This window comes from Thamnophis elegans, chromosome Z (assembly GCF_009769535.1).
Source record: "Thamnophis elegans isolate rThaEle1 chromosome Z, rThaEle1.pri, whole genome shotgun sequence".
NCBI classification, from domain to species: Eukaryota; Metazoa; Chordata; class Lepidosauria; order Squamata; family Colubridae; genus Thamnophis; species Thamnophis elegans.
In genome coordinates, this window is record NC_045558.1 from 22,385,967 (window position 1) to 22,413,691 (window position 27,725).

Consider the following 27,725-nt stretch of genomic DNA (forward strand, 5'->3'; position numbering starts at 1 on the left):
ATTCTTTCATTATTCAATGTCTCAATGTACACTTCTAGTACCAATCACAATCATTTAAACATTTAAAATACATTATGTTCTTTCCAATCCTCCATGTGATTGTTGTTAATACACATTTACATTAAAGTATATTCTTTTATTATCTAATCACTAATCATAAATCTTATCATTTCACTGCTAATCATATTTTTATGTATATTTAATAATACCACCATTCAATTTCTAATTTTCCAATTAATGTTTAATTCTTATTCATAATTCCTCTATTTCACTCTTCATATTTGGTTATATTAGAATATTATCCTAATTTCTGTCACACTACATACAAAATATTTATCCAGCCTATATAATTCTAATATTAATACACACGCTTTTATTGAAATATATTCATGGAAGATCTTTTACTTTCTCTTTTTTTCTTTATTCATCATCTCTTGCCTACATCAGAACTTTGTCTTTTTTTTGCCTCCCATATTCTTCTCTTAAGTATTTTATTCCATTACTTCTAGATTTATATTCTGACTATGCGATCTAACTTTTTCTCCCCTCTAGCCTTTCCCACTGTCTAATTTTAAAGCTATTTGTTCTAGCCCCTATCTCTTTTCTCCAGATATCTTCCTGTTTCTCCCATTCCCTTTTTAAATCTTTTATAAAGTATTTTCCTCCTGTTTTAATTCCTTAATCATCATTAATTTTGGTAATATCTCCTCTTCTTCTTATTGCTGGTTTCTCAATTCTGCTTTCCCCTCCATTCCTTCTGGTGCTCCTTTCTTTCCTCATTGTCCTGGTCTTTGCTCATTGTTCCTTGTTTAATATTTTCCCATTTTTGATCGATGTGATCAAATATTTCCACCATCTCCTTATGTTGTTCCTGTATAAGGCCCTTAATATTTTGAAACATCAGCTCCATTCTGTTCAGCTCTCCACTCACTTCCGCCTTGCGCTGCTTCTTTAATAGGTCTCCTTTTCAGCCAGTTATCCAGGAATCGATTCAAAACAGAGCTTCCAAATCACAATTTTTAATATCTCATCAATAATCAATCAAATCAATTTAAATACACCAGGGAATTATCCAAGCCTCTTCAAGTCACTTATACATTAATAATATTCAGCGGTCTTTTAACTAAAGTTCTTATTTAATATTCACATCTCCAGTGGTCTTTGAGTACATACATATAGTCCAGTAAGTATTTTCAGTTTTTCAATTGGTTAATCACAGGCTTGCATAGTTCCTCTCTCAAAAACATATGGTGCTCTCTGCTTCAACCTGCTTCAACCACTTTGCAATGTCATTGGCAAATCTGATTTTAATTATTTTACATTATAAATCCAATAAGTAAAGCAGTATCAATAAAAAATATTCTAGGTCCATAATTCCAGCATTCTCAATACCACATCTTTTTACTTTGAGAGTTCAATTTTCTATTTCTTAAAAAAATTCTCTTCTTAAATTCTCTGGAATTTTTTCAAAGTGCTTGTTCGCAGCTTTAACAAGTAGTTCTAAATATATATTCCCCTTAGATTTCCTTTGGGTCAAATTTCAACCAAAAGTATTCTCTCACCCAGTTCACACACCATTCACCTTCTCCTCTCCTGCACTGTCTTAGCTATTCAGATGATCCCCAGCATGGCAGCCATATTTGCTGCTTCTGCTCCTCGTCTTTGGATGATTTTCCAAATCAGGGAGGAAAGAAGCGGCTTTCCTCGACCTACAAGGCACCTCCCTTTAATTCACCACCCCTACAGGTGGTGGCTATAGCAATAGCAATAGCAGTAGACTTATATACCGCTTCATAGGGCTTTCAGCCCTCTCTAAGCGGTTTACAGAGAGTCAGCATATTGCCCCCAACAATCTGGGTCCTCATTTTACCCACCTCGGAAGGATGGAAGGCTGAGTCAACCTTGAGCCGGTGAGATTTGAACCGCTGAACTGCTGATCTAGCAGTAGCCTGCAGTGCTGCATTTAACCACTGCGCCACCTTGGCTATGGCTCCTATCGTAGCCCTCTGACGAGGAGAGCTGAGAAGGGCCACGGAACTCACTCCTGATCATGCCAGAAGTACAGCCAGAAGTCTGGTGTCCATTTAAATTCTTAATGTATGCATTTATGTAAAGACTGATAATAAAATTCACCAATATTCTGGGAGTCCTGATATTTCTCACCTGGCCTATGATACAAACTAATATACAATTATTATTTTGTGGGTTAGTGCGCTTTTGTCAATATTCTACTCTAGTAATTGACTGGACAAGCTATTGCATATTTTCTTCGCAAAATGTTTTGGAAGTGGTTTGCCATTGCCTAAGGCTGAGAGAGAGACTGGCTTAACGTCACCCAGCTCGCTTTGTGCCTAAGGAAGGATTAAGACCGCAAATGTATAATTTGTGCTTTAATCATGCACCAAAACTGACTTTTACAATTATACAAGACCATTAACAAATCTTAGGGTAATATACGCCTATCATTCTTTTATTTGAAATGTTATTTTACAATATATTCAAGTGATTTATCTTAAAATTTAACCATAAAAACATGTTCTATATAATATAGCAGAAGTGTTTGACTTCTGCAATTACAGTATTTGTACATAATAGATATAAAGTTGATTTTCAAACTTTGAAACCTTAAAGAGCAGATTTTTTTCCCATTAGTCTCATCAATTACAGTGTAGCACATCATCATCTGGAAATGTGGAAACCTGTCAGTTTTAATTCATTTTCTTTTTCACTATAACCAGGAGGCAATCACTTTAAGCTGCAAAACAGCTGAAGATCATATCAACCCCCCAAAATTAGCCTTCACCGTTTTCTGTCTTCTAACTGCATTTAGAAAACTACTACAGCTGTTATACCCTAATATAGATAGGATCGATAGGCAGAAATATAAAATGAGAATGCTAAAATGATTTCCTTAAAGCAATTTGGGGGATGGGGAGTACGAAAGCAAGGATTAAAACAAAGGAAAAGTTAAAAGTTTACAATAAAAGTTTATTGTAACAGTCAAACATTTTGCTTATCTGTTACAATAAAAATGGATGTTCTGGATTCAGCAAGATGGAAACATTACAGAAACAGCCAGATAAGGCTTCGTACAATATTCATATCTATATAGTCTGTTAAAATTTATAAATTGTTGCAGGAAGGTAGGAGTATGTGGTCTAAAGAATGGCCTACGATGTGACCCAAATTCTGCCTAATCTATATAAAAGTGTGTACAGGGCGGGGCATAACCTTTTCCTAGGGGGTCACAGCAACACTTGTAATAACAACACAAATAATTCATACACCATTCGAAAGCCCATCAAAAACTGAGTTTATTGACACGATTTAATAGTCAGTATGACCACCATTAGCCCTTCGAACAGCATTCAAACGAGGTGGATAAGAACACAACAAATCTTCAAACAGTTCCGTTCGATTTTCCAGATTTTTCAACACAGTTTCCAAATTCATTCTCAAAGTTTCAACCGAATATCGATTTTGACCTTGCTCCTGAATCATCAGAGCTTCCACTTCATCCTTAATTATGGCCCCAATGTTCTCTGCCGGATTGAGATCTGGCGAATTGAGATCTGGCTCCAGCATCGCAAGCCTCTCGAAAGGCAATGCATTTTATTCTGTCAATGATCCTTTGTTCTTCCGAATCGAATTTTCCAGCCATTCTTAAAGCAAATTTAACATTTAATAGCTCATTCAATTCAGTTTTTTATGGGCTTTAAAATGAGGTGTCGCGGAAGTTGTAAACTGCTGTCGATCTTGCTGTGACCCCCTAGGAAAAGGTTATGCCCCGCCCTGTATGTGTGTGTGTGTAATACCATAACTCTGGAACGCCAGAGCAATTTCAACCAAACTTGGTACATAGATAACTTACTCTCTGGACAAAAATACTGTGGAGGTAAGACACCCCTAACATCCCTTGGGATGTGTGTTCTGTTAAGATACAAGCCTTTAAATGACTTCTACTATATTGCTGTAAAATGGCTTCTACTGTACAGCATAGTGGAATTGCCATGGTAATGACTTCACAGTACTCCACAAGCAGGCTCCCTCTGATAAGGGGGAAAATCCAACATTAGAAATTACGTTTGGTCTGGACATTTTCCCCCTTTAAATAAATACCCGGGCAACCCCGGGCTATCGGCTAGTTTTATATAAAATATGAGCAGAATTTCAATCACACTTGCTTTGCTGCCACCTTGAGTTTTCTGACCATATCCTGCAGATGCACCTGCATGAAGAGCTATCTGGCTTGAAGCATTTACCTTTCCTCAAGCTGACAGACCGCTAAACCTGCAATATTGAACAACTACATCTGAAAGATTTACGTTTTATAAATTCAAGAGCCAATCTCTGGACAAAGAGTGCAAACTGCAGGGGATGTTTTAACCCTGATGAACGCTCAGTCTTAAGAAGAAAGCACCTAGCTTTTGGATAATATAATGGCACCAAGTTTAGGGTTCCCAGGGCATGTTAAGATTTGCTAGCATCCCCCTTGTAGGCATTGTACATGGCAGGGGTGGGAAGTGCCCCCTGTTGCGATGATGGCTGAAAGCTTCCTTCCATTCTGATGTTGAAAAGAGTTAAAAGCAATCATATAAGCTCTTAAGACATATTACTTTTCTTTAAAGTAAGCCTGCTTGCAAGTATCATAGTCTTATTCATTTTGATACATTTCTTCCAGTGTTGAATACAGTACAAGGAATTCCCCAGTCCTAATTAATCAGTGGAAGTAATTTAACAGCAGAGTTGGTTGCATAGCTTTAGAAAAGGTATAGCTGTTAACATCATTTTTCCATTGGCATCCACTTACAAAGTATTTCTTTACAAATGCAGAACAGCATCATAGAGCAAGTTTTTAATATGCAAAATGTATGACTAAGTATTAATTAAATTGGACTTTTTGAATAAAGATAGTACCTGTCTCTTTATTCAATAGACCGTGTTCATGACTTGTTCATACTTGCCCTGAGGCTGCACTTAAATTAGTATTTTCAGGGCTGTTTTCCTTTCTTAAGCATTCTGTCCAATGAACTACTTTGAATCAATCATGCTATTTGAGACTCAGTTATTACACTGAAATGTATGGCTATGCCTACTTTTGTAGCTTTTAAAAATATATAATCTTGGTGGCATCTGTGGAAGCAAAATCAACAGCCTCAAACACTTTACTTATTAAAACTTTATCACATATACTAGCAGTTAGAAATCAGACTCAATACTCTTAAATGCAATAGTAATAATCCTGTTTATTTTGGCCTTTGGGGGTGTACCATTTACTCAATCTATTGCATGTCTAACCAAAAGGCTGTTATTATAAAACAAATCATACAGTTATAGTACCATGGAATTTTGGGGAGTGGGGATACATGCTTTCAAGGTTTTTCCTCTCTTTTCTAAAGACTTATTTTTTCTCCCCAATAGGAACTGAAAATTAAAGACATTATACAAACTGTTCATCAGGAAGGTATTGTCATAATAATTGTAGTTCATTTGATTGCTTAGTAGGACAGTTGTATTTATTCTATTAGAAATATAGGAAAAATGTCTCATTCAAGTATAGAATCTTCAGTAGTGCAAAAAGAAAAAGAAAGATGTTAAGGAAAAATACAAGGATGTTTTAATCATTCCAGAGCTTATATTTCCTGTGTTAACTATAGTAGTTTTCAAAATCTTCTCATACTAGTAGTTCTTAAACAAAATCAGGAATGAAAGGCTCAGTTCTGTTTTCTGAAAGAGAGAGGAGGGGCACAGATTATCAACTTCAGCGCAAACCCATGCATTTCTACTGAAAATAACAGACATATACATTTCTTCCGGTGAGATAATTTCTCAAAATTCATGCAAAATGCCCCCTTAATTTCTCTTTTATTTATAAATAGCAGAGCTAGACATTTGGTACTCTTCCTAGTGTAAACTTTAATGTGTAAGTACATAATTAATAAGCTAAATGTTATATATAAAGTTCAATTTATGAATTTTAATCTTAAAACAGAAAAGGTTTCTTTGCAACACAATTTCTGTTACTGAAACCCTTAAATATTTAACAAAGCTTTCAGGTTCATATATATTCTTCCATCTATACCTTCCTTGACTTACGACCATAGTAGAGCCTGCCTATTACAGTCATAAGTCATGATAATTGTAAAAGGGTCACCTACATGACCAAGCCAATTTTATGACATTTTTTGTGGTGGTGATGTGAACACAGCAATTGTAAAGTGACTGCAGCAGTCTTTAAGTGAATCAGTTGGTTGCAATGGGACATTTCTGCTGAAAGCTAGAATACAAGATTTGAGCAAAAAGGTTGTAAAGTGCAGTCATGTGACTGCAAGACACTGCAAATAGATGTAAATGTGGAGCAGCTGCCAAGGCCTAAAGTGGTCACATGACTGTGGGAATGGGGGAAAGCCGCTGGAATTCAGAACCAAGTTGTAACTATCCCCAGGGAAGTCTATCATAACTTCAGTTATTAAGCGAATAATCATAAGTCTAGGACTATCTAGACTATATGTTGACTTGGGAAGTTTATTATTAACATATTAATTTATTTATTATTATTATTAAGTTTCCATTATTATTTTTAATTGTATAAATATATAAATAGGAGAAAGAAGATACTATGTTAAAGAGGTAAACTTGCTCTTTTAAATCTGTAATCAACCTCATTAATGCTCCTTGAGTGTAATAAAATAGCAGCTTGTGCCTCAACCATAGGATAAATGTTATAGTCACAAACAAAAAACTGCATTCAGATTAATATAGTTTGAATTCAGCCAACATGTCTACATTTTTCTCTCCCCACAAGACTGTTGGATACTAGATAATTCTGCATTGTACAGAGTACCCTGGCATGTATCTATTTGTCTTTGATTATGAAGTAATTTCGAATATGTATCTGTAAGAAACCCTTTTTTAATACAGCAAAATAAAAATTTTACACTCTTGTGAAAAATCCTTCCGCATTGTTAATTATTATAATCTGCCAGAATCAAAAACAGAAAACACCCAGAGATAAGGATTTGTTATTTTCCACTTCTAAGTAACTGATCCAATAACACATAGCAAAAATCTTTTTGAACCTTTACTCTTATTTTAGACATCCTTATTATGGACTGCTACTGGAGGCCCTAGGTGAGTAGAAGGATAGTAAGATGAACAGTGAAAAAGAATTCAGAAAGAGGGGGGCATATCGCTCCATTGCTCAATAACAATGATGTACATAGCTGAGGTAAAGTTGCGTATCAGGTTTGGCAAGCAGGGCCCAATCTTGTAACTCTTGTTCTACTTACATTGGAAACTTGCAAATTCTGTGCTATTCCATTCTACAGAATAACAGAATTGAAAGGGACTTTGCAAGTCTTTAGTCCAATCCTCTATTCAATCAGGGGACCCTATACCATTCCAGACAAATGACCAGCCAATCCTCCTTAAAACTTCCCTTGTTGGAGCATCCACAACCTCTAGAGGCAAGCCATCCTACTGACTGTTCTCACTGTCAGGAAATTTCCTTAGTTCTAGGTTGGAATTCTCCTTGAAAAGTTTCTATCCATTGTGTTTTGCTCTGTCCTCAGGTGCTTTGGAGAATAGATTGACTCCCTCTTCATTCTGACAGCTCTTCAAATATTGCAAGTTTGTTATCATATCAACCCTGGTCCTTGTCAGACTTGTCAGTGATATTAACATCTCATGTGATCTCAGTACTATTCCTCTGTTGATGTACCTTAGGACTGCATTGCCTGTTTTGACTGCTGCAGCACACTACTAACTCATGCCTAGCTTTTTCCAACAGTTACTGGTGTTGAGCGGTGTGTCATTTATTCTATACCTGCGCATTTATTTTTTCTTGCCCTACTATTTTACTTGCCACCAAATTCTTGACGATTGCCCTCACTGATTGATCTGGCATTGCTGAATAAATAAAAGAAGAATGAAAAAGAAAAGGAAAAAAATGGGAGAAAACAAATTGCTGCGTTAAGAATCAGTAGAACTTTTTACAGAATTGTGTTGTTGATGGAACTCTATACAATTTTCCTCCAGTTAGGTTAGATTAAAAGACCAAGCAAATCTAGCCCATAATCACCCTATTGATCCTCTGTAGTAGAAGATAGATTAGAAATTATTTCAGATCAGTCCTAATCCAACACTTCAGCTATACACAATGCTTTCCATTACCAGTATTCATTAAAATGTGTGTCAACGTAATCTATAAAATCTGCAGATAGGTTATATCCCTAAGATGTACTAGTATACTCACACTATTTTAGATACATTTATTTATACTTTATTTCCACTTTTGCACCTTGCTCCATATTCTGAATGTGTCCAACAAACCACATATATATAAAAAATGTAATGAAATTCAAAAATTCTTAAACTTGGGAAATGCTGCCCATTCTCTATTTACTTCTTACAAAAGGAGATTTAGCAAGAGGACTGGAGGCTAAAATAGGGGATTGAAGGCTAAAACATAGGAAGAACAATGGCTGGGATTGGGGGTGTCTATATTTGATGAAAAGAAGGACTAGGGGAGACATGATAGCCGTGTTCCAATATCTCAGGGGCTGCCACAAAGAAGAGGGAGTCAAACTATTCTCCAAAGCACCTGAGGGCAGGACAAGAAGCAATGGGTGGAAACTAATCAAGGAGAGAACTAAGGAGAAATTTCCTGACAGAACAATTAATCAGTGAAACAACTTGCCTCCAGAAATCGTAAGTGCTCCAACACTAGAAGTTTTAAAGAAGAGATTGTATAACTGTTTGTCTGAAGTGGTGTAGGGTTTCCTGCCTAAGGAGGGGTGGACTAGACCTTCAAGGTCCCTTCCAACGATCTATTCTATTCTATTGTATTCCAAAATTCTATTCTATTCCTATTCTCAACATTTGTATTAGATGGCTAAATTCAATCTTAGCTAGGTAGTGTCTGGTATTTCCCAGTATAGCACAGTCTCATTGGCTAGAATTGATCTTTTAAATTTTGTGAATGTATATTTCTTCCAGACCAAGATGGATGTCAAGCTTTTGTATGCAAAACATGCTTATTATTCCCAACATTTGGGGTAAAAATTAAGTTGTTCCTAAAGGTTAAGACATAAAGTGTGTATAACTCTAATTGATACCTTATTCTTACCTTCTTCTTCTTTGAAGATATAAATGCACCAACCATTGAGTAACAAAGGGCCATAAAACAGCAAAGGTTAAAGTACCAGGAGAAATCTCAAAGGGCCACCATGATGGTTTCTAAATGGCATACAAAATTCATGTTCACCAATAAATATTAAAACAGCACCTGCTATAAAAATTTCAACGTTAAATATTAAAATGTCCCTGGTAAAAACCACCTATATAACTCAAAAATCATAAATAAGATGCCTATCAACTATTTAAAAACACTTCCATCAAGATGACCATCATCTCCCAAGACTTTGGAATAATTGTTCTGACAAAAACTTTTAAGGATTTACTGTCTAAGTTTGCAACCAAACTGTGGTTCACATGTTATCGCAAGCTAAGCAAACACTGTTTTCCCACACTTCACTATTTCTGAAGATATTTTTTTAATTTTATATATACACAGTAAAATTACATTTAACATAACACTATTGAAATTGTCCTGCAATTTGCGTGTTTTCTCTGAAAGTAAATAAACATTGAAAGATATAAATTACTTGTCAACAGCTGCCAATGTAGCAACACAAATTTGTTTCTTAACATACATTAAAAAGTTCAATATGGTTTCTTATTTCAATTTATTTCTATTGGCCATTTTGGTCTGAATGCTGGCATGCAACCTTTGCACATACAGTTCTTGACTTCCATTTATTTACTCTTGGTTCAAAGTTACGAAAGTCTCAGAAAAAGTAACTTATTACCTATCCTCAAACATTTGACTTTCATATCAACCCTTGTGTCAAGTTATGACTATTTGGGTGCTTGGCAACCAGCTTGCATTTACAACAATACTTTGTTAGTAAATATAAATTCAACACAAATATAGTTTGACGCAAAAGTGACTGCCTGTGAAGGCTCCTGCATTGGGGCTGAAAGGTGAAAGTGGAAGCAGCTTGCTCCATCCCATATTTGGTTAGGCTCTCTCCTAGAATAGCTGACAAAGCAAGGAGAGCCTGTGGCTTAGAGGTTAATACATCTACCTAATATGCAAGTAGCCTAGGTTTGAATCCAGAAGGGTCTAGCTAGCTAATGAGAGCTAAAGAGCTTGAAGTAGATCTGTACTAGTTTCTCTTTATTTGTCAGTAAATATAAATTCAACACAGTTGCAACTGATTGCAATTTGCATTCTTCCCCGCTTACTTCTATAAGCAAAGTCAATTGAAGAAGTCAGATTCATTTAATGTGTATGATAAAAATGTCCCCCAAATCAGGTCCAGTCATTTGATGATGTCATTAATGACATCATTGTTTAGAGTCCAAAATTCCAATCCCAGTTATGGTCGTAGGTTGTGAACTACCTCTAATTAGATGAAACAATAAACCATTCATCTTTTCAATATAGTTAAAGTAGCATTTAAAATATTTTCTGGAATAGTTTCTTAGATACTGGGTGCAAAAAAAATCTTCTATTCTAATCTGTGCAGTTTAAGAAAATCACAATAAAGCTCTAAACTGATTTCTTTGTATATTAAGAAGTAAATAAAAATCTACCTTAACAGGTGCCTCAGGCTGATTATTTGGCTGTAGTGTTGCCTGCAAACACAAACCAGATTGAACAAGCTATTTAAAAACATGTTTCAAATTAAAACTTTATATTATAGCATATCTTTGTGGATCTGTCCAGGTGTAGTTTTTGCTCACATTTATTAAAAATATGACATATAAAAATTTAGCTCAAGCAATAGATCTTTTGCCTCCTTCTGTAAACTTCATTGTTCTCTCTTTGTCCATATTACGTCCCAGAAATGTTCTTCCAACTTTCCTTTCTGGTCTAGACCTTTCAGTTAGTTCTGTAACAAAATAAACTCTAGAAAAAAAAATTTTTTTTCCACTTTGATTGAATAGCTTAGATACTGCAGTTCATAGAAGAATTAGAATGATAAGGCTCGCCCTTTCTTTCAAAAATGTCTTCTGCCTCTATTTTCCTTTTGCTGAAGTATGTGGCTATGGGTGGGAAGTGGATTTCCTCAAAGTCAAAAAAATTCTCTGCTAAATAATTTAATTAATAAGCTTACAAGAGTTTAAGAAAGGTTAGACAACCCATGTCATGTAGGGTTATTGTTTTAGAAGCATTTCCTTTCCTAAACAGAGAAACAGAATAGATCAAGGGCCAAAAAATAATGGTAATGAAAGCAACTTCCTACTTGCTTGGATTGTCCTCCGGCAGCCGATGATAGGACCAGCCTACCCAACCCTCAGAGGGCTAGGGTGGGGTCTGTGTACCATTTTGCTCAATTGATGGTTTCAGTCAAAGACACATGAAAGTTTTAGTAACCTATACTAGACCAGGGGTGTCAAATTCAAGGCCCGCATGCCGAATCCGGCCCACATGGGGCTTAAATCTGGCCTGCGGTGCTGGCCAAGAAATAGCACAGGATAGGCCTGTGGTGCCTGGCAGCCAAAATTGGGCACAGGGAGGCTGCTTGAGCCCCCCACCCTCGTGCCCCATTTTAGGCATGGACAGCCTCTGCAGCACTTTGCCAGCCAAAACAAGACATGGGGGGGGGGGCTGCACCCCATTTTGGCTGGTAGGCTGCTGCAGGAGATGTCCTTCCACTGGCTGGCCCAGGGAGGAGAACTATAATGCTGATCTGGCCCTTGAAGAAATCCAGTTTGACACCCCTGTACTAGACAATCCATGACCCATGGTTTCAGAGACATTTCTTCACCAGATTCAATAAAAGCCCTATGAAACGGTATATAAGTCTAACTGCTGTTGCTATTGCTAATAATGGGAGAGCTTCTAATGTATTATCTTCCTTGGAAAACTTTTAAAAAATTCAAATGGATATTCAGATATATACTTGCCTTGAAAATACCCCATATTGAACTGTATGGCACTGGATAGATAGGTAGACAGAGAGACTTTCTTGGATACTAATCCACATACATTTACCTGTGAAGTTGTGAGGGCCTCAAGTGCATGTAATCTTTGAAGAATATTTTGCATATCTTCTTGCAATCGTATGAGTACAATTGCAATCTGCTCATTGAGGGTGCCCCGAGGTCCTCTATCTGAACCCCATCGTTCTCCATCTCCTCCACTGCCCATCTGTCCACCTTGGCCACCATCTCCTAAAGGATACATTCTATGTCCTAAATTAAGGGAAACATACTTTTAGAAGGAAAGCAAATGAATCAGAGCTAGATACCGTATTTCCCCCAAAATACGACCTGTCCTGAAACTAAGGCCTTGCCACATTTTTCGCATGGGCAAAAATATACGCCCCCATGAAAATAAGCCCCCTGGACAACCCCCTCTCCAGCCAGGCAGAGCACAGCTCACCAACCTAGCGGTATCCCAAAGGCGCCAAGCTGCGGGAGCTGGGGGAAAAGGCGCTCATGTTGCTTGGTGCCTTCATGATACCGCTAGGTTGGGGAGTGGCGTTCTGCCTGGCTGGAGGGGGGAGCCATAGGGCCCACAACCATAGAGCGCACTCCTAGAGTGGCCACTGCTGGAAGAATTTGCAAGCCGGAGAAGAAGTTATGCTCGGAGTGCAGCAGCGGAGGCGGTGCCCTGGCTCTGCAGGGAGACCTGGGCAGGTGAGGGAAGGCATGTGAGCTGGGGGAGGAACAGGCGCTCGTGCAACCACCCTCTCCAGCCGGGCAGAACTCTATGCATTGACCTAGGGGTTATCCCGAATGTGCCAAGCCGTGGGAGCTGGGGGGCAGGCAGAGTGCCACGTGGCTTGGCACCTTAAGGATACCCCATAAGTCAGTGAATGGCGCTCTGCACGGTTGGAGAGGGGGTTTGCTGGGTGGCTGCTCATGAGCATGGTCCCCTCATTGCTGCTTCACCCCCGAGGCTGTGCCGGCTCTTCGGGAGCTCGCTCGCAAGGGAGCAGCCGCCTGGCAACCCCAAAACAATAAGCCCTATTGTGGGTCTTATTTTGTGGGTCAAAAGAAAATAAGACCCTGTCTTGTTTTGGGGAAAATACGGTATCTTTTCAAAAAGATTCATGATGCTTGTACATTGTGCAAAGGCACAATGCTTTTTATAAAGTAAACTTTTTCCAATCTTACAGAAAACGTGAAAAAATATACCACTGCTTTAAAAGGATTCTTAAAGCTAGACTTGCACACAGTGGTGGATTCTGGCAGAGACTATTGCTGGTTTGCTGAGGGGCATGCTGCACACATGCGCAGAACAACTAAAATTGTTCTGTGCATGCACAAAAGCAAAAAAATGGCAGTGCCTATGGCGCTGCCGGGAGAACCAGTTCAGGGCCGTGCCAGGCCTAGGTCACTGCCGGTTCCAGCATCCCAGGCCGCCAAGCTACTACTGGTTTGACCAAACCAGGCCAAACTGGTAGGAACCCACGACTACTTGCACAGAAGATAATAAAGATGTGCTGCTTTAATAAATAGCAGAGTTCCGAAGCTCTAGTGTGAATCATTTTCAAAATATGCACAGCTCTAATATGTATTATATATAAATATAATTTATGTATCAATCATACACAAAACCATTAACAGAAGAAATGTTAAGAATGAATTTAAATATGCTTCATTTATGCAAGAGTTCCAACAAAATACTTATATTCCAATAATACCTCTTCCCCTTCGAACTCCATAGAAGTTAACCTTTTCACCATTTTTCTTCTCTTTTTGAGGGCCTCCATCATTTCCTTTGCCATCTTCACCACCGCACTTAATTTCACCTTTTCCTTCAGTTGCTGCTTCCTTTATACCTTCTGCTTTGTGATTTCCAAGTTCAAGAAAGCCAGATGTTTCTAACAGATTATTATAATCTACTTCCGAGAAAGTTAATGGATTTCTGGAAATTTCCTTGACTGATGAGCTGATTTCCAGGATCTATAAGTTAACAAGAGCAAAAGGCACTATTTATTTATCTAACTTATAGTTAGATATCTTATCTAACCCAAAGAGACTCTGGTGCATAACAAATAGGTATAATCATATGTAAAAACCACAGATTTTTTAAAAATGGAAAAAGTCACATCAACAATAAGTATTATAAAAACAGATACAAACCCTAGCTGAATAGGGAATACAAAACAACCAGCTCAACAATGGAGTTATTTAAGCATGTCACTGATTCTTTGGGAACTCCAGGCCCAATAGCATAATCTGATCTTGAGAGCCTTGTGCACAAGTGCCACATACCTCTATCCCTCTCATTATAAAGCTCCCCCATTAATTACTACCCTCCCCCTTACTCTGCTTTTAATTAAATGCAAGTTAAATGCAAAGGTGCATAAATGTAAACTATTACTTTTTTAAAGCTAACATTAAGCTTCAGAAAGATGCAAAAGCTATTCAGGCTCTTGGGAAAGATTTACTAATGCTTATTAGAAACTGAAACTGATTCTGAGCTGAATTCTTTGACCAGGTAGACAATATAAGATGGTTACTGTTTAAATAAGGTGACCAGACGTCCCGATTTCAGTGGGACAGTCACGATTTCTAACAATTTGTCCCATGTCCCGGGGCGTTTTAAAAAAGTCCTGATTTTCTGGCTTCATGTTGAAAGCCCAGTGGATTTGCTTAGGAAATTCTAACCGGGGCAAGACAAAAGACACTCTGTCTAACCTTTCTCTATGTCTCAGTACTTTCATTGAAGATATTAAAACTTTAAAGCAAGAAAACGGACCCTCCCCCGGGTGCCCCTTTTACCTCATTTTATAAGAAAAAATGACCAAGTACCATAGAGCTCCAGAAAATATGTGGCTAGAGAGGTAGCGAGTGTTACTTTCTGGATTTTCCGGAGGGGAGGGGCATGGAGGTTGGAGGTCGGCTCGTGTGAAAAAAATGGTGGCAAAGTTTTTTTGAAAAATATTTCCCTGACTAATTTCACCATTTCAATTTGCTCAGTTCTTAGTATTAACATCTACATCATTCTTGGTTGACTTGGAGTGCAAGCCTGCTGGTAAGTGAGCTGGGTTTTTTTCTTTTATTTTTTTAATGTATTTTAAAATAATATTTTATTTATTGTGCATAGGATTTTTTAAAATTCTGTGTGGATTCTTTTTTTAAATTGTCTTAGGCTATTTAAAAAAAGATTCTATCCAAAATACAAAATACCAGCTGCAGTTATTCACTTAAGAACTGTGGCAAGAAAGGTGTTATAATGGGCTTAGTGACCAAAGTTACAAAGGCATTGAAAAAAGTGACTGATGACCATTTTTCACACTTAGTGACCATTTTCACACTTAGCGACCGTTGCAGCATCCTCATGGTCATGCGATCAAAATTTTGATGTTTGGCAACAGATTCGTATTTATAATGGTTTCAGTGTCCTGGGGTCATATAATTACCTTTTGACAAAGTCAAATGGGGAAACCAGATTCACTTATGTTACTAACTTATCAGCTGCAGTTATTCACTTAAGAACTGTGGCAAGAAAGGTGGCATAATGGGCTTAGTGACCAAAGTTACAATGGCATTGTAAAAAGTGACTGATGACCATTTTTCATACTTAGCGACCATGTTCATACTTAACGACCGTTGCAGCATCCTCATGGTCACGTGATCAAAATTTTGATGTTTGGCAACAGTTACAATTTATATTTGTAAATTGTAGTTATGTTGAAATAAAAAAAATATTACAATACTATTTTTGTGTTATATGAAAATTTTTGTTGCTCCGTATAAAATTTTTAATCAAGCGCCCCCCCCCCCCCCCCCCCCCCGGTCAAAGGTGTCCCTCTTTACCAATCTGAAAATCTGGTCACCTTAGTTTAAAGCATCAAAACAATTTTGTGATTTGTAAAATGATTATCATGTAAATAGTTTTTTATATTACAACATGATAGATTGCAAATTTACCTCTTCTTGTACAAACTGCTCCATTGAATCACAATATATTTCACTATCTGAATCACTTGTCAAGAGTTGAATTCCAGACACTTCAATGGTATCTTCATTTTGATCTATGTCGATACATGGGCAAATACTTAGCAACAGTAGATATTTAATACTTAATTATTACAATAATATTGTATAATATCAAACACTATTACTGAGAATTAATTTTTAATTTAGCAATTTGTAAAAAAAATAGTGCTAAAAAGCAGCTAGACTGAATCTTTCTTTGCAATGATAGTTTACAATGAAAAAAATGCTGCTGTATATCTTCATATCTGTGAGTGTCCGTGTTGTAAATTAACTTAATCCCGATAATTTGCGGGAAGAAGAATATGCACATAAATATATTTTAAAATAACTGTTTTAATGCAAAATAAAAGGTAGAAGAATTAATATCTCAAAGATTTTTTCACACTCTGCGTGAGGGGAAAACAAATCACACATTTTTAATATACAATTCTTAATTAAGTTGGTCCGATCTTTTTCTTTGCACATGCAAGGCTTGTGTATATTTACATTTCTGTATTTTCCAAACTGATAAACATCAGAGATATGTTCAGTCAGTCTCAGCTAATGTGGCCAATCTGGTCTGGGTGTGTAACCATGATCAGATTGGTTAATACATGGATGGGAGTATGTTAGATTGAGAAATTAAACTACAACATGGAAAAGATTTTATTCCAAAGCAAGAAAAATCTGGGTTGGGCCCATGCAATCATAAAGAGCCATGCTCCATTTGAAAGCATCTTTACCTTTATTCTATCAGAAGCCATGCTTCCAATTTCATAGTTTGCACATATACACTTGCCATAATTTAGATTCATTTATATATATGTGTGTGTGTGTGAGCGCGCGCACTCACACACACACACACACACACAAACAAAAAAACATATATATGCATATATGCGCGCGCGCGCGCACACACACACACACACACACATATATATACATTTAAAGTCACAACCCCTGGTATGCCTCATATATATATATATATATATGTATGTATGTATGTATGTATGTATGTATGTATATATATATATATATATGTATGTATATATATATATGTATGTATATATATATATGTATATATATATATATGTATATATATATATATGTATATATATATATGTATATGTTATATTTATGCTGATAAATAAATAAAGGGAGACTAGTATAGATCTATTTCAAGCTATTTAGCTCTCATCAGCTAGCCATACCCAAGGCTAGCTTGGGTATGGCTAGCTGATGAGAGCTAAATAGCTTGAAATAGATCTATACTAGTCTCCCTTTATTTATTTATCAGCATAAATATAACAAATGTAACAAAAAAGGCAACAGTAAAAAATATTGGGTTTCTGTCTGGATGGTCTCTTGTGACGAGCCTAATGACAGAGAGTGGAAGTGTGACCTTCCTCCCATACTTGGGCATACCAGGGGTTGTGACTTTAAGTATATATGTATATATATATGTATGTATGTATGTATGTATGTATGTATGTATGTATGTATATGTATATGTATATGTATATGTATATGTATATGTATATGTATATGTATATGTATATGTATATGTATATGTATATATATTTAAAGTCACAACCCCTGGTATGCCTCAATTATGGGAGGAAGCTAACTACTTCCATTCTCTGTCCATCGGCTCGTCACAAGAGACCATCCAGACAGAAAGCCCAATATTTTACTGTTGCCTTTGTTACATTTGTATATATACAAATGTATACATACATACATACATACATACATACATACATACGTTGTATTTGTGCTGACAAATAAATAAAGGGAGACTAGTATAGATCTATTTCAAGCTATTTAGCTCTCATCAGCTAGCCATACCCTTACTGGGATTAGAACCTGTGCTACAACACAAATACAACACAAATGTAACAAAGGCAACATTAAAAATATTGGGTTTCTGTCTGGATGGTCTCTTGTGATGAGCCAATGGACAGAGAATGGAAGCAGTGGACTTCCTCCCATATTTGGGCATACCAGGGGTTGTGACTCTAAATACATACATACATACACACATATATACATACATACATACGTACGTACATACATACATACATACATATATATACACATATATACATACACACACACACACGTGTGTGTGTTGGGTTCTGGATCCCGTTCCAACCGGTATGGTTGGAACAGGCCCAGCGTCACCCACATGGATGCGCACGGCGAGCAACCCACCACTAATATATATCACATACAGTATACAATGTTTTATATGTAGACACCAGCCTACTCTTATTCCTTCTTTTCTTCCAAAGGTGTTGACGTTGTTGAAGGAACAAAATATTAAGGGCCACTTGGAGCACTTTTACAATATTTCTCCACTCTAGGGTTGTATATAACATGGGTGTCAAACTCAATCATGTCACGTGATGTATCGCAACATTTTTTCCCTTTATGGAGCCAAGGTAGGTGTGGCCTATATGTGGCGCATCTGGCCCGTGGGCTGCCAATTTTACAGGCCTGATATAGTAATATCTATAAATAAGTATCCTTGCATAAAAAAGTATTCATCAGCTTAAACAAAAAGCTGACCATCTTTTCTAAAGATGCTAAAATTTAAGGGGGCTCCATTACTTGCTCCATTGTTTAAGCAGATAGAAGAGTAAGTAGAGATTATTAATTTTCCCAGTGAAGCAGGAAAATAAATGATCAGAAAGTAGGACTATTTGATTGTAGCCAAAGGAAAGCGGTGTTCATGGTACCATGGCAGACAATGTGGAAGGATACTTAAATTAATTCTTCACTTAAACTGGGCATCAACCCATTGTTTGCTCTCCTATATGTATCAATGCTGGAAAACAAACCAAGTAGCACAGTGGTGGGTTCCGGATCCCGTTCCAACCGGTACAGTTGTAACAGGCCTAGCAGCATCCACATGAACGCATGCAATGCACGTGCACACATGCACAGTGCGTGCATGCATCTTAGCACCTCCGCAAGCTACAGCGATGCTCCAGCTGCTCAGCGAAGCATTGTGCAGGCGCTGTACGCACCAGGCACGTGCACAGAAGCGCAGAAGACTTAAAAGACTGGTAAGGAGCTCGGACGGGCGGGCAGGCCCTCTGAAGCACCATACCGGAGCGGTATCCGGTGTTCCAGGCTGACTCTGATACGCCTGTATTGGGGCATACCGCCTGCAACCCACCACTGAAGTAGCATCAAGAGGAAATGTTTTCTAAAAAATTAGCCACATTGGCAAACATCAATCAACCAATGGAACAGCTTGCCTTCAGAAGTGGTGGGAACTTTGAAGAAGAGACTGGACTGCCAACTGTCAGAAATGGTATACATAGGGCCTCCTGCTTGGGCGAGGGATTGAACTAGATGACCTATAAAGTCTCTTCCATCCCATCCCATCCCATTCCATCCCACCCTACCCTACCTTTCTTATTAACATGGATTTGGATAACAAAAGCATCTGAACACCGTACCTTGATGAGTAGAATCCCAGTTAGGGATGACTGGTAACTCAAGGCACTTTTCACTTATCTGTATTTCGTCATCCACATTGATGCCATTCAGGTTAGATTTGGACTGTAAGCCATTGTTTATGTCAATGTTAGAAACAGCATTGCAACTTCCATTGATAACCACACCATCTAGATCCTTATCTGGGGATGAATTTTGTTTCACATCTTCTTCTTCTTCTGAAGGTCCTAAGGAGATAAATTTGCAAACAGAACCTCATTATCACATATAGTACTCTACATTTTTTACAAATACTGATAGTCCTCAACTTATGACCACAATTGAGCCCAAGCTTTCTGTTGCTAAGTAAGATAAGTAAATTTTGCCTACTTTTATGACCTTTCGTACCACAGCTGTTAAGTGAATCAATGAAGTCATTTAGTTGGTAAAAGTGCTGTTAAGTGACTCTGGCTTCACCATTGACTTTGCTGGTCAAAAGGTCACCAAAGATGATCACCTTGACCCTGGGACACTGCAACCATCATTAATATGAGTCAGTTGCCAAGGGCCTGAATTTTGATCACGTCGCCAGGGCAAGTTGCAATGGTCGTAAGTGTGAAAAACGTAAGTCACTTTTTTCAGTGCCATTGTAACTTTGAATGGTCACTAAACAAACTGTTGCGAATCAATGACTACACGTATATTTTTAATTTAATTTTATTTATTTATTTTGTCAAACATGTAAAAGATAACAGGTATAAAAGTATACATATAATATGAACACAGTAAATGGGTATGAATAAATGGAGGCAGTAGGACAGGGACGGTAAGCACGCTTGTGTTCTTATGCACGCCCCTTAGAGACCTCTTAGGAATGGGGTGAGGTCAACGGTAGACAGTCTTGGGTTAAAATTAGGAGGGTTGGGGATGTAACAACAGAGTCAGGTAGGGATGTACAATATTTATGAATTAAATATTTCACAGATTAATCTAAATGGCCATTGGTATTAAAAGTGCTTAAAACAGCTTGTTGTTTTAAAAAAAAATCCATCGAACTGCTATCTATTTCTATTATATTTAACAATAAATGTGCCACCGATTTTTCCAGATGGTCAAGGCAACAGACACAAAAGCTTCTTTCATTTCTCCCATGACAACTTTAAATGTTGGGTTGAGAACCACCTAAATTGGCTCTGAACTTCCATGGCTGACCCATGAATCTGATTTCTCCCAATAATTTGCTGTCCATACATTTTCATTTTGTACAGGAAAACTGAATTTTTAATTGCCATTGGGGGGAAAAAAGTGGGTACAGTGTACACATTTACAGTATCTGGGAGTAGAATCTTTGTAACTAAGTGCAACTGAATTCCAAGAATCCAACTACCCAAGTACAGAATTATAGGATTTACTTACAAGCATTAAAAGATTTCTCAATGGGAATCAGCTTACCTGAAGAACCATCTTGTCCCAATTACTTCAACCTGCTCCACCCGGTTGGGCAGGGAGGAGGCCACGTTACAAGACTCATTTGGTTAAAGAATTTGGGCTGGCAGGAACTAGGAAAGGAGTTGCTCTACTCTGTGGAAAACCTTGCATTAAGAGGTGACAATGGTCCTCACTTTTACGGCCTTTTGGAATAGTGTGTAGATGTGGCTCTGCTAAGTGGCACAAGGATTGAAGAGTAGCACGCAATCCCAGGTCTAGAAAGCTTGAAAGTGTTCCCTCCAACTTTTAACTGTCTCCAAATTAGTTTTTAGTTGTGTAATGGATGGTGTTTCATATGGTTTTTATGATTTTTACCTATAAACCATCCAGAATCAGACTAGGGTCCCCAGCCCCCATGAACTGGCACCAGTCCAAAGCATGCCAGAAACTGGGCCAAACAAATAAGCGAAGTCCCATCTATGGGATGCAGGCAGCACATGGAACCACACCACTGTTGGTCCACGGAAAAACCTCTCTTCACAGAACCAGTCCCTAAACCCAAAAGGTTGGGGGGCTGCTGACTTAGATATTGAGAGGGACAATATCTAGATTTGATGTAAATCGTTTCTTTCATTTTAAAAAGAAGTCGGAATCTAATGTATTGGTATTCAGGCTGCAGAGCCCAACTCTATAATTGCTTATTTGACAAAAGTGTTTTTTTGTGTGCAGTGAGATTAGCTCATAAATAAGTGACAGAGTAACATAATGAATTATTTATTTATTCAATTCATTACTGCCCCTGCAGTTTTACTGGCAAGATTTCAGAAGCAGTTCATCATTGTCTCCTTCCTAGGGCTCATGTCTAAAATGGAATTAGAACTCACAGCCTCCTGGTATTAGGCTTATAACTTTTAACAAATTGACACACGCATACATACACAGGATTCCTACTGGTTCGGACCAGTTCAACCGAGTACCTACTCGGCCTGCCACGCACACAATCCGGTTCTAGCAGCAGTGGCGCCATCTTGATTTTCAGTTCTGCACATGTGCAGAACAATCTTCATTACAGAATTTTTTTCCCTTTTTCTAACATTGTGCATATGCGCAGATATTTTTAGGTGCAAATGCGCACGTGCACCTAAATTTGGGGGGGGGGATTTTAGGTGCTATTTTTTTGTACGCAGAAGCGACAGTAATGACGGCAGAACACCCACCCACCCCAAACACACATACACGCAGGCTGATAACCCAACATTGCCAGGTATTTATTTATAGGGGGGAAATGTCCAGACCAAACATAATTTCTAATGTTGGATTTCCCCCCTTACCAGAGGGACTCTGCCTTGTGGAATACTGTGAAGCCATTACCATGGTAACTCCACTGCGCTGTGCAGTAGAAGCCATTTAAAGGCACAACAGGCTGCATCTTAACAGAAAACACACCCCGAGGGGTGTCAGGGGTGTCCTACCCCCATAGTATTTGTCTCCAGAGAGTGAGGCATCTGTGTACCAAGTTTGATTGAAATTGCTCAAGGCGTTGCAGAGTTATACTGGAACAAGCCATTTTTATATATATAATATTAATTAATTAACAAATACTGCACTTCTCATTGAGATGACTTTCTGGAATCCTTGACATTGTTTAATCAAAGGAACCCAGAGAACATCAACTTGGCCACTTCGATCATACCATGGAACACAGATGATCCCTCAAAAAACTAGAATGTACAATTTAAAATATTGAAAATATAATATAAATGAAAATTATGCTTTCTCATTATTGTTAGGAGAACACAATTGTTCCCCAACAATATTTGCCTTTTTTAGGTGGGGCGGGGGCTGTTCTGAGAAGCAGTTTTATCAAAAACCTGTGTAAAAGTGCATATGCTATTCAGAAATAAATATGTACCTTTATCAATCTGCTGGACATCTCTCAATTCTTCCGGTTGTGGTTCGTCCTCTGATTCTGCCCCACTGTCATTGTTTTCTGATTTTCCATTCACAGCTGGCACAGCTTTGTGAAGATCTATTAAGATAAATTTTATTTACCTAAAAACTGAAGTTGTAAAATAATTATTTAGATGACTAATTTTCATGGGGCATGATACCTCATTGGTTGAAAATGCTGAGCTTGTCAGCTAGAAAGCTGAGAGCCTGGGTTCAACACCCAAGCACGGCAAAACAGGGTGACCTCCTGTTGCTTGTTCTAGCTCTTGCCCACCTAGAAAGCATGCAGCTGCAAGTAGATAAATAGGTACAACTCTGGCGGGAAGCTAACAGTGTTCCATGCACCTTGGCGTACTGCCATACTGGCTATGTGACCACAGAAGCATCTTTGGACAATGGTGGCTCCCTCCGCTAAGAAATGAAGATGAGCATGACTCCTAAATCCAGAGTCAGATTTGACTAGATGGGAAATCTTTACCTAAATTTTCATTTGGAATAACGCAAGTCACTTTTCCTTCCGCTTCAAGTCCACATTCTGTGAAACTTCAAGAGGGTAATACTATGTTAACAGTGGCTATAGCAAAAATCTTATTAGTATTATTCTAACTTGTACATAGGACATGACATTTCCTTGGAAATGGTAGCTGATTATTTAAAACACAAAATTTACTAAAGTCTACGGAGAATCGAAGACAGATTATGTACAGATCTATAACAATAACGGAAGTTTACAAAGCTAACCACATTGTCATTAAATGAATCCAGACTATCCAATGGATGTTTTTTAACAGTTTTGTCACAAATTGTGGTTCACGTGACTGCAAGAGGCTGAAACCAATCATAAATGCGAGCCAGTTGTCAAATACTCAAAATGCTATCCCGTGACTATAGGTGTGTATATGGCAATTGTAACTTTGAGGACGGCCATAAATAGCTTTTTTAAAATGTCCATCACAACTTTGAACAATCATTAAGTCATTAAGTGAGGATTATCTGTATATAGTTCTCTATCGCTTTCATTCATTACTATATAATATAGTGGGATTTATTTCTACTACTGATTTTACAATTTGTACAGGGCTGTTTTGCAAGCCACAGTCATATTCACAGATTGACAGATTTTCAAATCTGTAGCATGACCACCTACTATGCATGTGTAAATTACATCTTGGATATGGTGCATCATCTTTTGCTGCCGTTTTTATTCAGAACCCAAAAGCTCAGGATAATTAAGGGGTGGACTAGCTGATAATATTTAAATATCAGAGCAAAAATTATTATATTGCCTTGGGCTCCTAAGAAGAAGGATGAAATGTGACTGCATCAATCAATGTCATGCTTCCCAAATATGTTGGCAACTCAGAATATTTTTACAGATATATCTGTTGGAATCAAACCTGATGTTATGGGAAAAATTAGCTCAGGTTTTTTTCTTTAGTATCTGTTCTGATAAAATAATCAATACAGTATTTCACTTTCATTCTCCTTGCCTAATATGATAAAAAGCGAGCAATGAAATAAAAATTACATTCTCACAAGTAGATGCTGAAAGGCCACTACTCTGTCCAATTGCAGAATAATTTAATTTGAAGCAAAATACATAATGTATATAATACTAATAAAAATATAACTCTGGTTGGTACATATACATATACATATACATATACATATACATATACATATACATATACATATACATATATATAAAATTGTTCCAGCTGCTCCCATTCTTTCCCTAAACTATCATTGTCTAATCTTCACATTCTTGACAATCAACTTCAAGTAATCAATTAAGCAGAAGAGGAAAAACCTTAATCTAGATTCAACACTAAATTATAATTACTGAAAAATGTATGTCCATGGATATAATCATTTACTGACTTTTTTCTCAATTAGCACTAATACCATACCAGTGAGAATATCTACAGTTTTTTTAAATCAGTAACAATATTTCACCAGAATCAGGGACTCTTATGGTAAAAAAATAAAAACCAGGGATTACGGTAATTTAATATGGCCTAAATGTGTATTTCTTAATTCATTTCATCAGAAGCTGTAAAATAATATTTCATGCCTGTGATGAAATACATTTTCATCCATGAGAATGTGTACCACACTAAATAAGATACCATCTGCCATTATGGCAGTGTTTCTCAACCTCACAACATTGAGATGAATGGACTTCAATTCCTAGAATTACCCAGCCAACCTTACAGGGATTTGAAATCTACAATTTTAAAGCTCCATGGTTGAGAAATATTGGCTTATGCTATATAAACTAAGACTTTTAATATGCACTAAATCTTTTCATTATATTGGCAACGTCATTACTTGCTGTCAAGTTCAGAGAAATACATATTCAAATCATGCCTTACATATTGGAAAGTTTAGCAATCTCTGTAAGAATTTTGTTGTTGCTGAATATATCTCACGAACAAAATAGGCACCCACTTATGGAGTCATACGAACATTTGGAGTAGACCAAATGTACGATAGCACTATTTGACAGTCATGTTTTTCCAAAATATTCTACTCACATTCAGAGACTAAGTGCTAAATTTCATACCAGGCATCCATATATAGCTAGGGGTTGTTTCTTTGATAACAACAAAAATAAACCATATTACAGACTTTTGTTTTTAAGAAGATAAATAAACTACCGTACTTATTTTTAAAGAAAGGTTCTTGATATACATACTGATTTTTAACTGATGATCAAGCTGCAAAATGCTACTTTGGCTAATGAAATTGTTTAAAAACTTTTTTTAATTGAACAACTGCTTTGTAAATGTTCTGTTCAAGTTGTTTTGCATGATTTGGCAGCGTAAAAGAGAGTAATGTTCTTAGAAGTAAATACGACCAAAGTCCTTTTGACTTTTTTGTCAGGATTTTTTCATGTCACTATAATATTGAAAAATCAAGACCTATTTTCTCTGTGTATTTAGCTCTATGTATCCTCAGATAATAATGTAACTACTTTTGGCAAATTAGGAGAAAAGGACAAGAGAATATTTTAATTAAATACCTGAATTTACAGATTTTATTTGACCTACTTATCTGATTAACTAGAATTGACCTTATGCGTAGAAAAGCTACACTGTGTTAATATTTACTCAAAGAATGTAGCCAACATCTCTTCTATATTTTCCCCATTGTACTGCTTAGAAATATAGCCATCAGGCATTGCATAGCAAAGAGGTATCCACAATCCCACATTCTGCCACAACCGAAAACCTGCAGCTCTCTACAAGGGAGATGAGAGGGGGGTACAACTCATAACCTGAGCATTAAAAGTGGTTGCATTTATACAACCAGATCATTTAAAAACTAGCCATTCAGTTAAGTTTTAACCTTCCAATGTTTTTTAAGTTGTGCAAACCTAGCTTGTTTTTTTGGTTTGTGAGCCAACCTCTTTCGCAAACCTACAAAATGAAATATTGAATCAAGCTAAATATGTTATGTAAAATCCTTCTCACCTGAGGCATGGAAAGGAGAATTGCATGATTGCTTTTTTTTGTCACCATATGCAGAATATAACTAGCTATTAATAATAGAATTTAGATCTCATATTTGAGTTCATATTAAGTGCCTTTTCAAATATTTTATATTCTTGAAGGAAAAAAATGGGAAAGGATGCATATTTGTTTAGACCATGGGTATCCAACTTTTTGACTTGTCCAGGCCACGCTGAATTGTCTTGGGCGGCATATAAAATATATTATTGTTAAAATTTTACACTTTGTGAGACTGCACTGCTAGCTGTTCAGAGCCACAGGTAACCTGTGGGCTGCAGGTTGGACACATCTGGTTTAGACATTGTGGAAAAAAAGAGCTAGCCAAGACAAGCCAGAACAAAGCAACGGAAGTTATGTCATGATAATATAAGTAAATTATTTTCACAGGAATTATTAACACTTATTTTTCTGATATTTATAACTTTATATATTAGATTGCAAAAATCCACACAGGTTGTAAAACAATGACTAGGTGGGAAGATCAAGAAAGTCTAAATTTTTCCTTCCATTTAGGGGAATTTCAGAACTTTGCAAATCGAGTGTGGTAACCCTACCCATATACATCTTTTTTCAATATTCAATATAATTTATTCTAAAACAAATACAGATAATCCTCAGTTAGCAATGGCTATTGGAATGGAATTGAGCAACATGTAGTAAAATGCAATGTGAACTAGCCTTGGGTGACTGAAATCTCAACATTTCTGATTGCCTTTGTTAAGCAATTCACTGTGGATTGTTAAGCAAGGAAATAACTGGTTACTATTGGATTTTATTTGTAGGAAGTTGGCAGATAAGGTCACAAATGGTGGCAGAGGTGGGTTGCTAATTATTTTACTACTAGTTCGAGCGGGGCCCATGTGCGCTCATGCAGAAGTGTTCGGGCGGGTGGGCAGAGCCTCCTGCCGCCGCTACTACTGGTTCGACTGATCCAGGCTGAACCTGGCCGAATCGGCAGCAACCCACCTCTGAATGATGGTGATGTAAAAATAGGGATGCTGCAAATGAGGACCATTCATTCAGTGTCTTTGCAAGTTAAACAAATTGCTGAATGAGAGGTTGTTCATCTGTACCACAAAAAAGGTTTAACATTCTTTTAAATCACTGGTAGTACAAGCCTGAGAAACAGCATTAAAAATATTGTGTAATGTGAAATTAAGCAATTTAAAGCTGATAAAGAGATGAGAGTTGTTATGTATTCCCACCTGTGATTAGATCAGATCCTTTATTTTTTTTATCCTCTACAATTTCATAAAATGGGCCTAAAACATGTAGCAGTTCCTCAACTTTGTCCGTCATCGGCATTGTTTCAAGAATCTGGAGAAACACAAAACATGAATGAACCACACATCTTTCAGTGCTAAATCTGACAATCTCTGT

At 37.2% G+C, this 27,725-nt stretch overlaps 1 protein-coding gene across 4 annotated transcripts in view; it reads right to left on the bottom strand.

Moving 5' to 3' along the window:
* Window positions 1-4,210: 4,210 nt before the first annotated feature.
* ACBD5 (acyl-CoA binding domain containing 5) overlaps window positions 4,211-27,725 on the bottom strand; it is a 35,203-nt gene continuing 11,688 nt past the window's right edge. For all 4 annotated transcript variants that reach the window (XM_032237784.1, XM_032237786.1, XM_032237787.1 and 1 more), the window contains exons 6-14: window positions 27,551-27,662; window positions 22,793-22,909; window positions 19,476-19,700; window positions 15,958-16,061; window positions 13,722-13,983; window positions 12,065-12,264; window positions 10,660-10,701; window positions 9,128-9,237; window positions 4,211-5,727 (exon numbers count right to left, since the gene is read on the bottom strand). In XM_032237784.1, coding sequence (XP_032093675.1) covers window positions 5,715-5,727; window positions 9,128-9,237; window positions 10,660-10,701; window positions 12,065-12,264; window positions 13,722-13,983; window positions 15,958-16,061; window positions 19,476-19,700; window positions 22,793-22,909; window positions 27,551-27,662 — 1,185 coding nt within the window. In that variant the 3' untranslated portion in view covers window positions 4,211-5,714. The remainder of the gene's footprint in view (window positions 5,728-9,127; window positions 9,238-10,659; window positions 10,702-12,064; window positions 12,265-13,721; window positions 13,984-15,957; window positions 16,062-19,475; window positions 19,701-22,792; window positions 22,910-27,550; window positions 27,663-27,725) is intronic.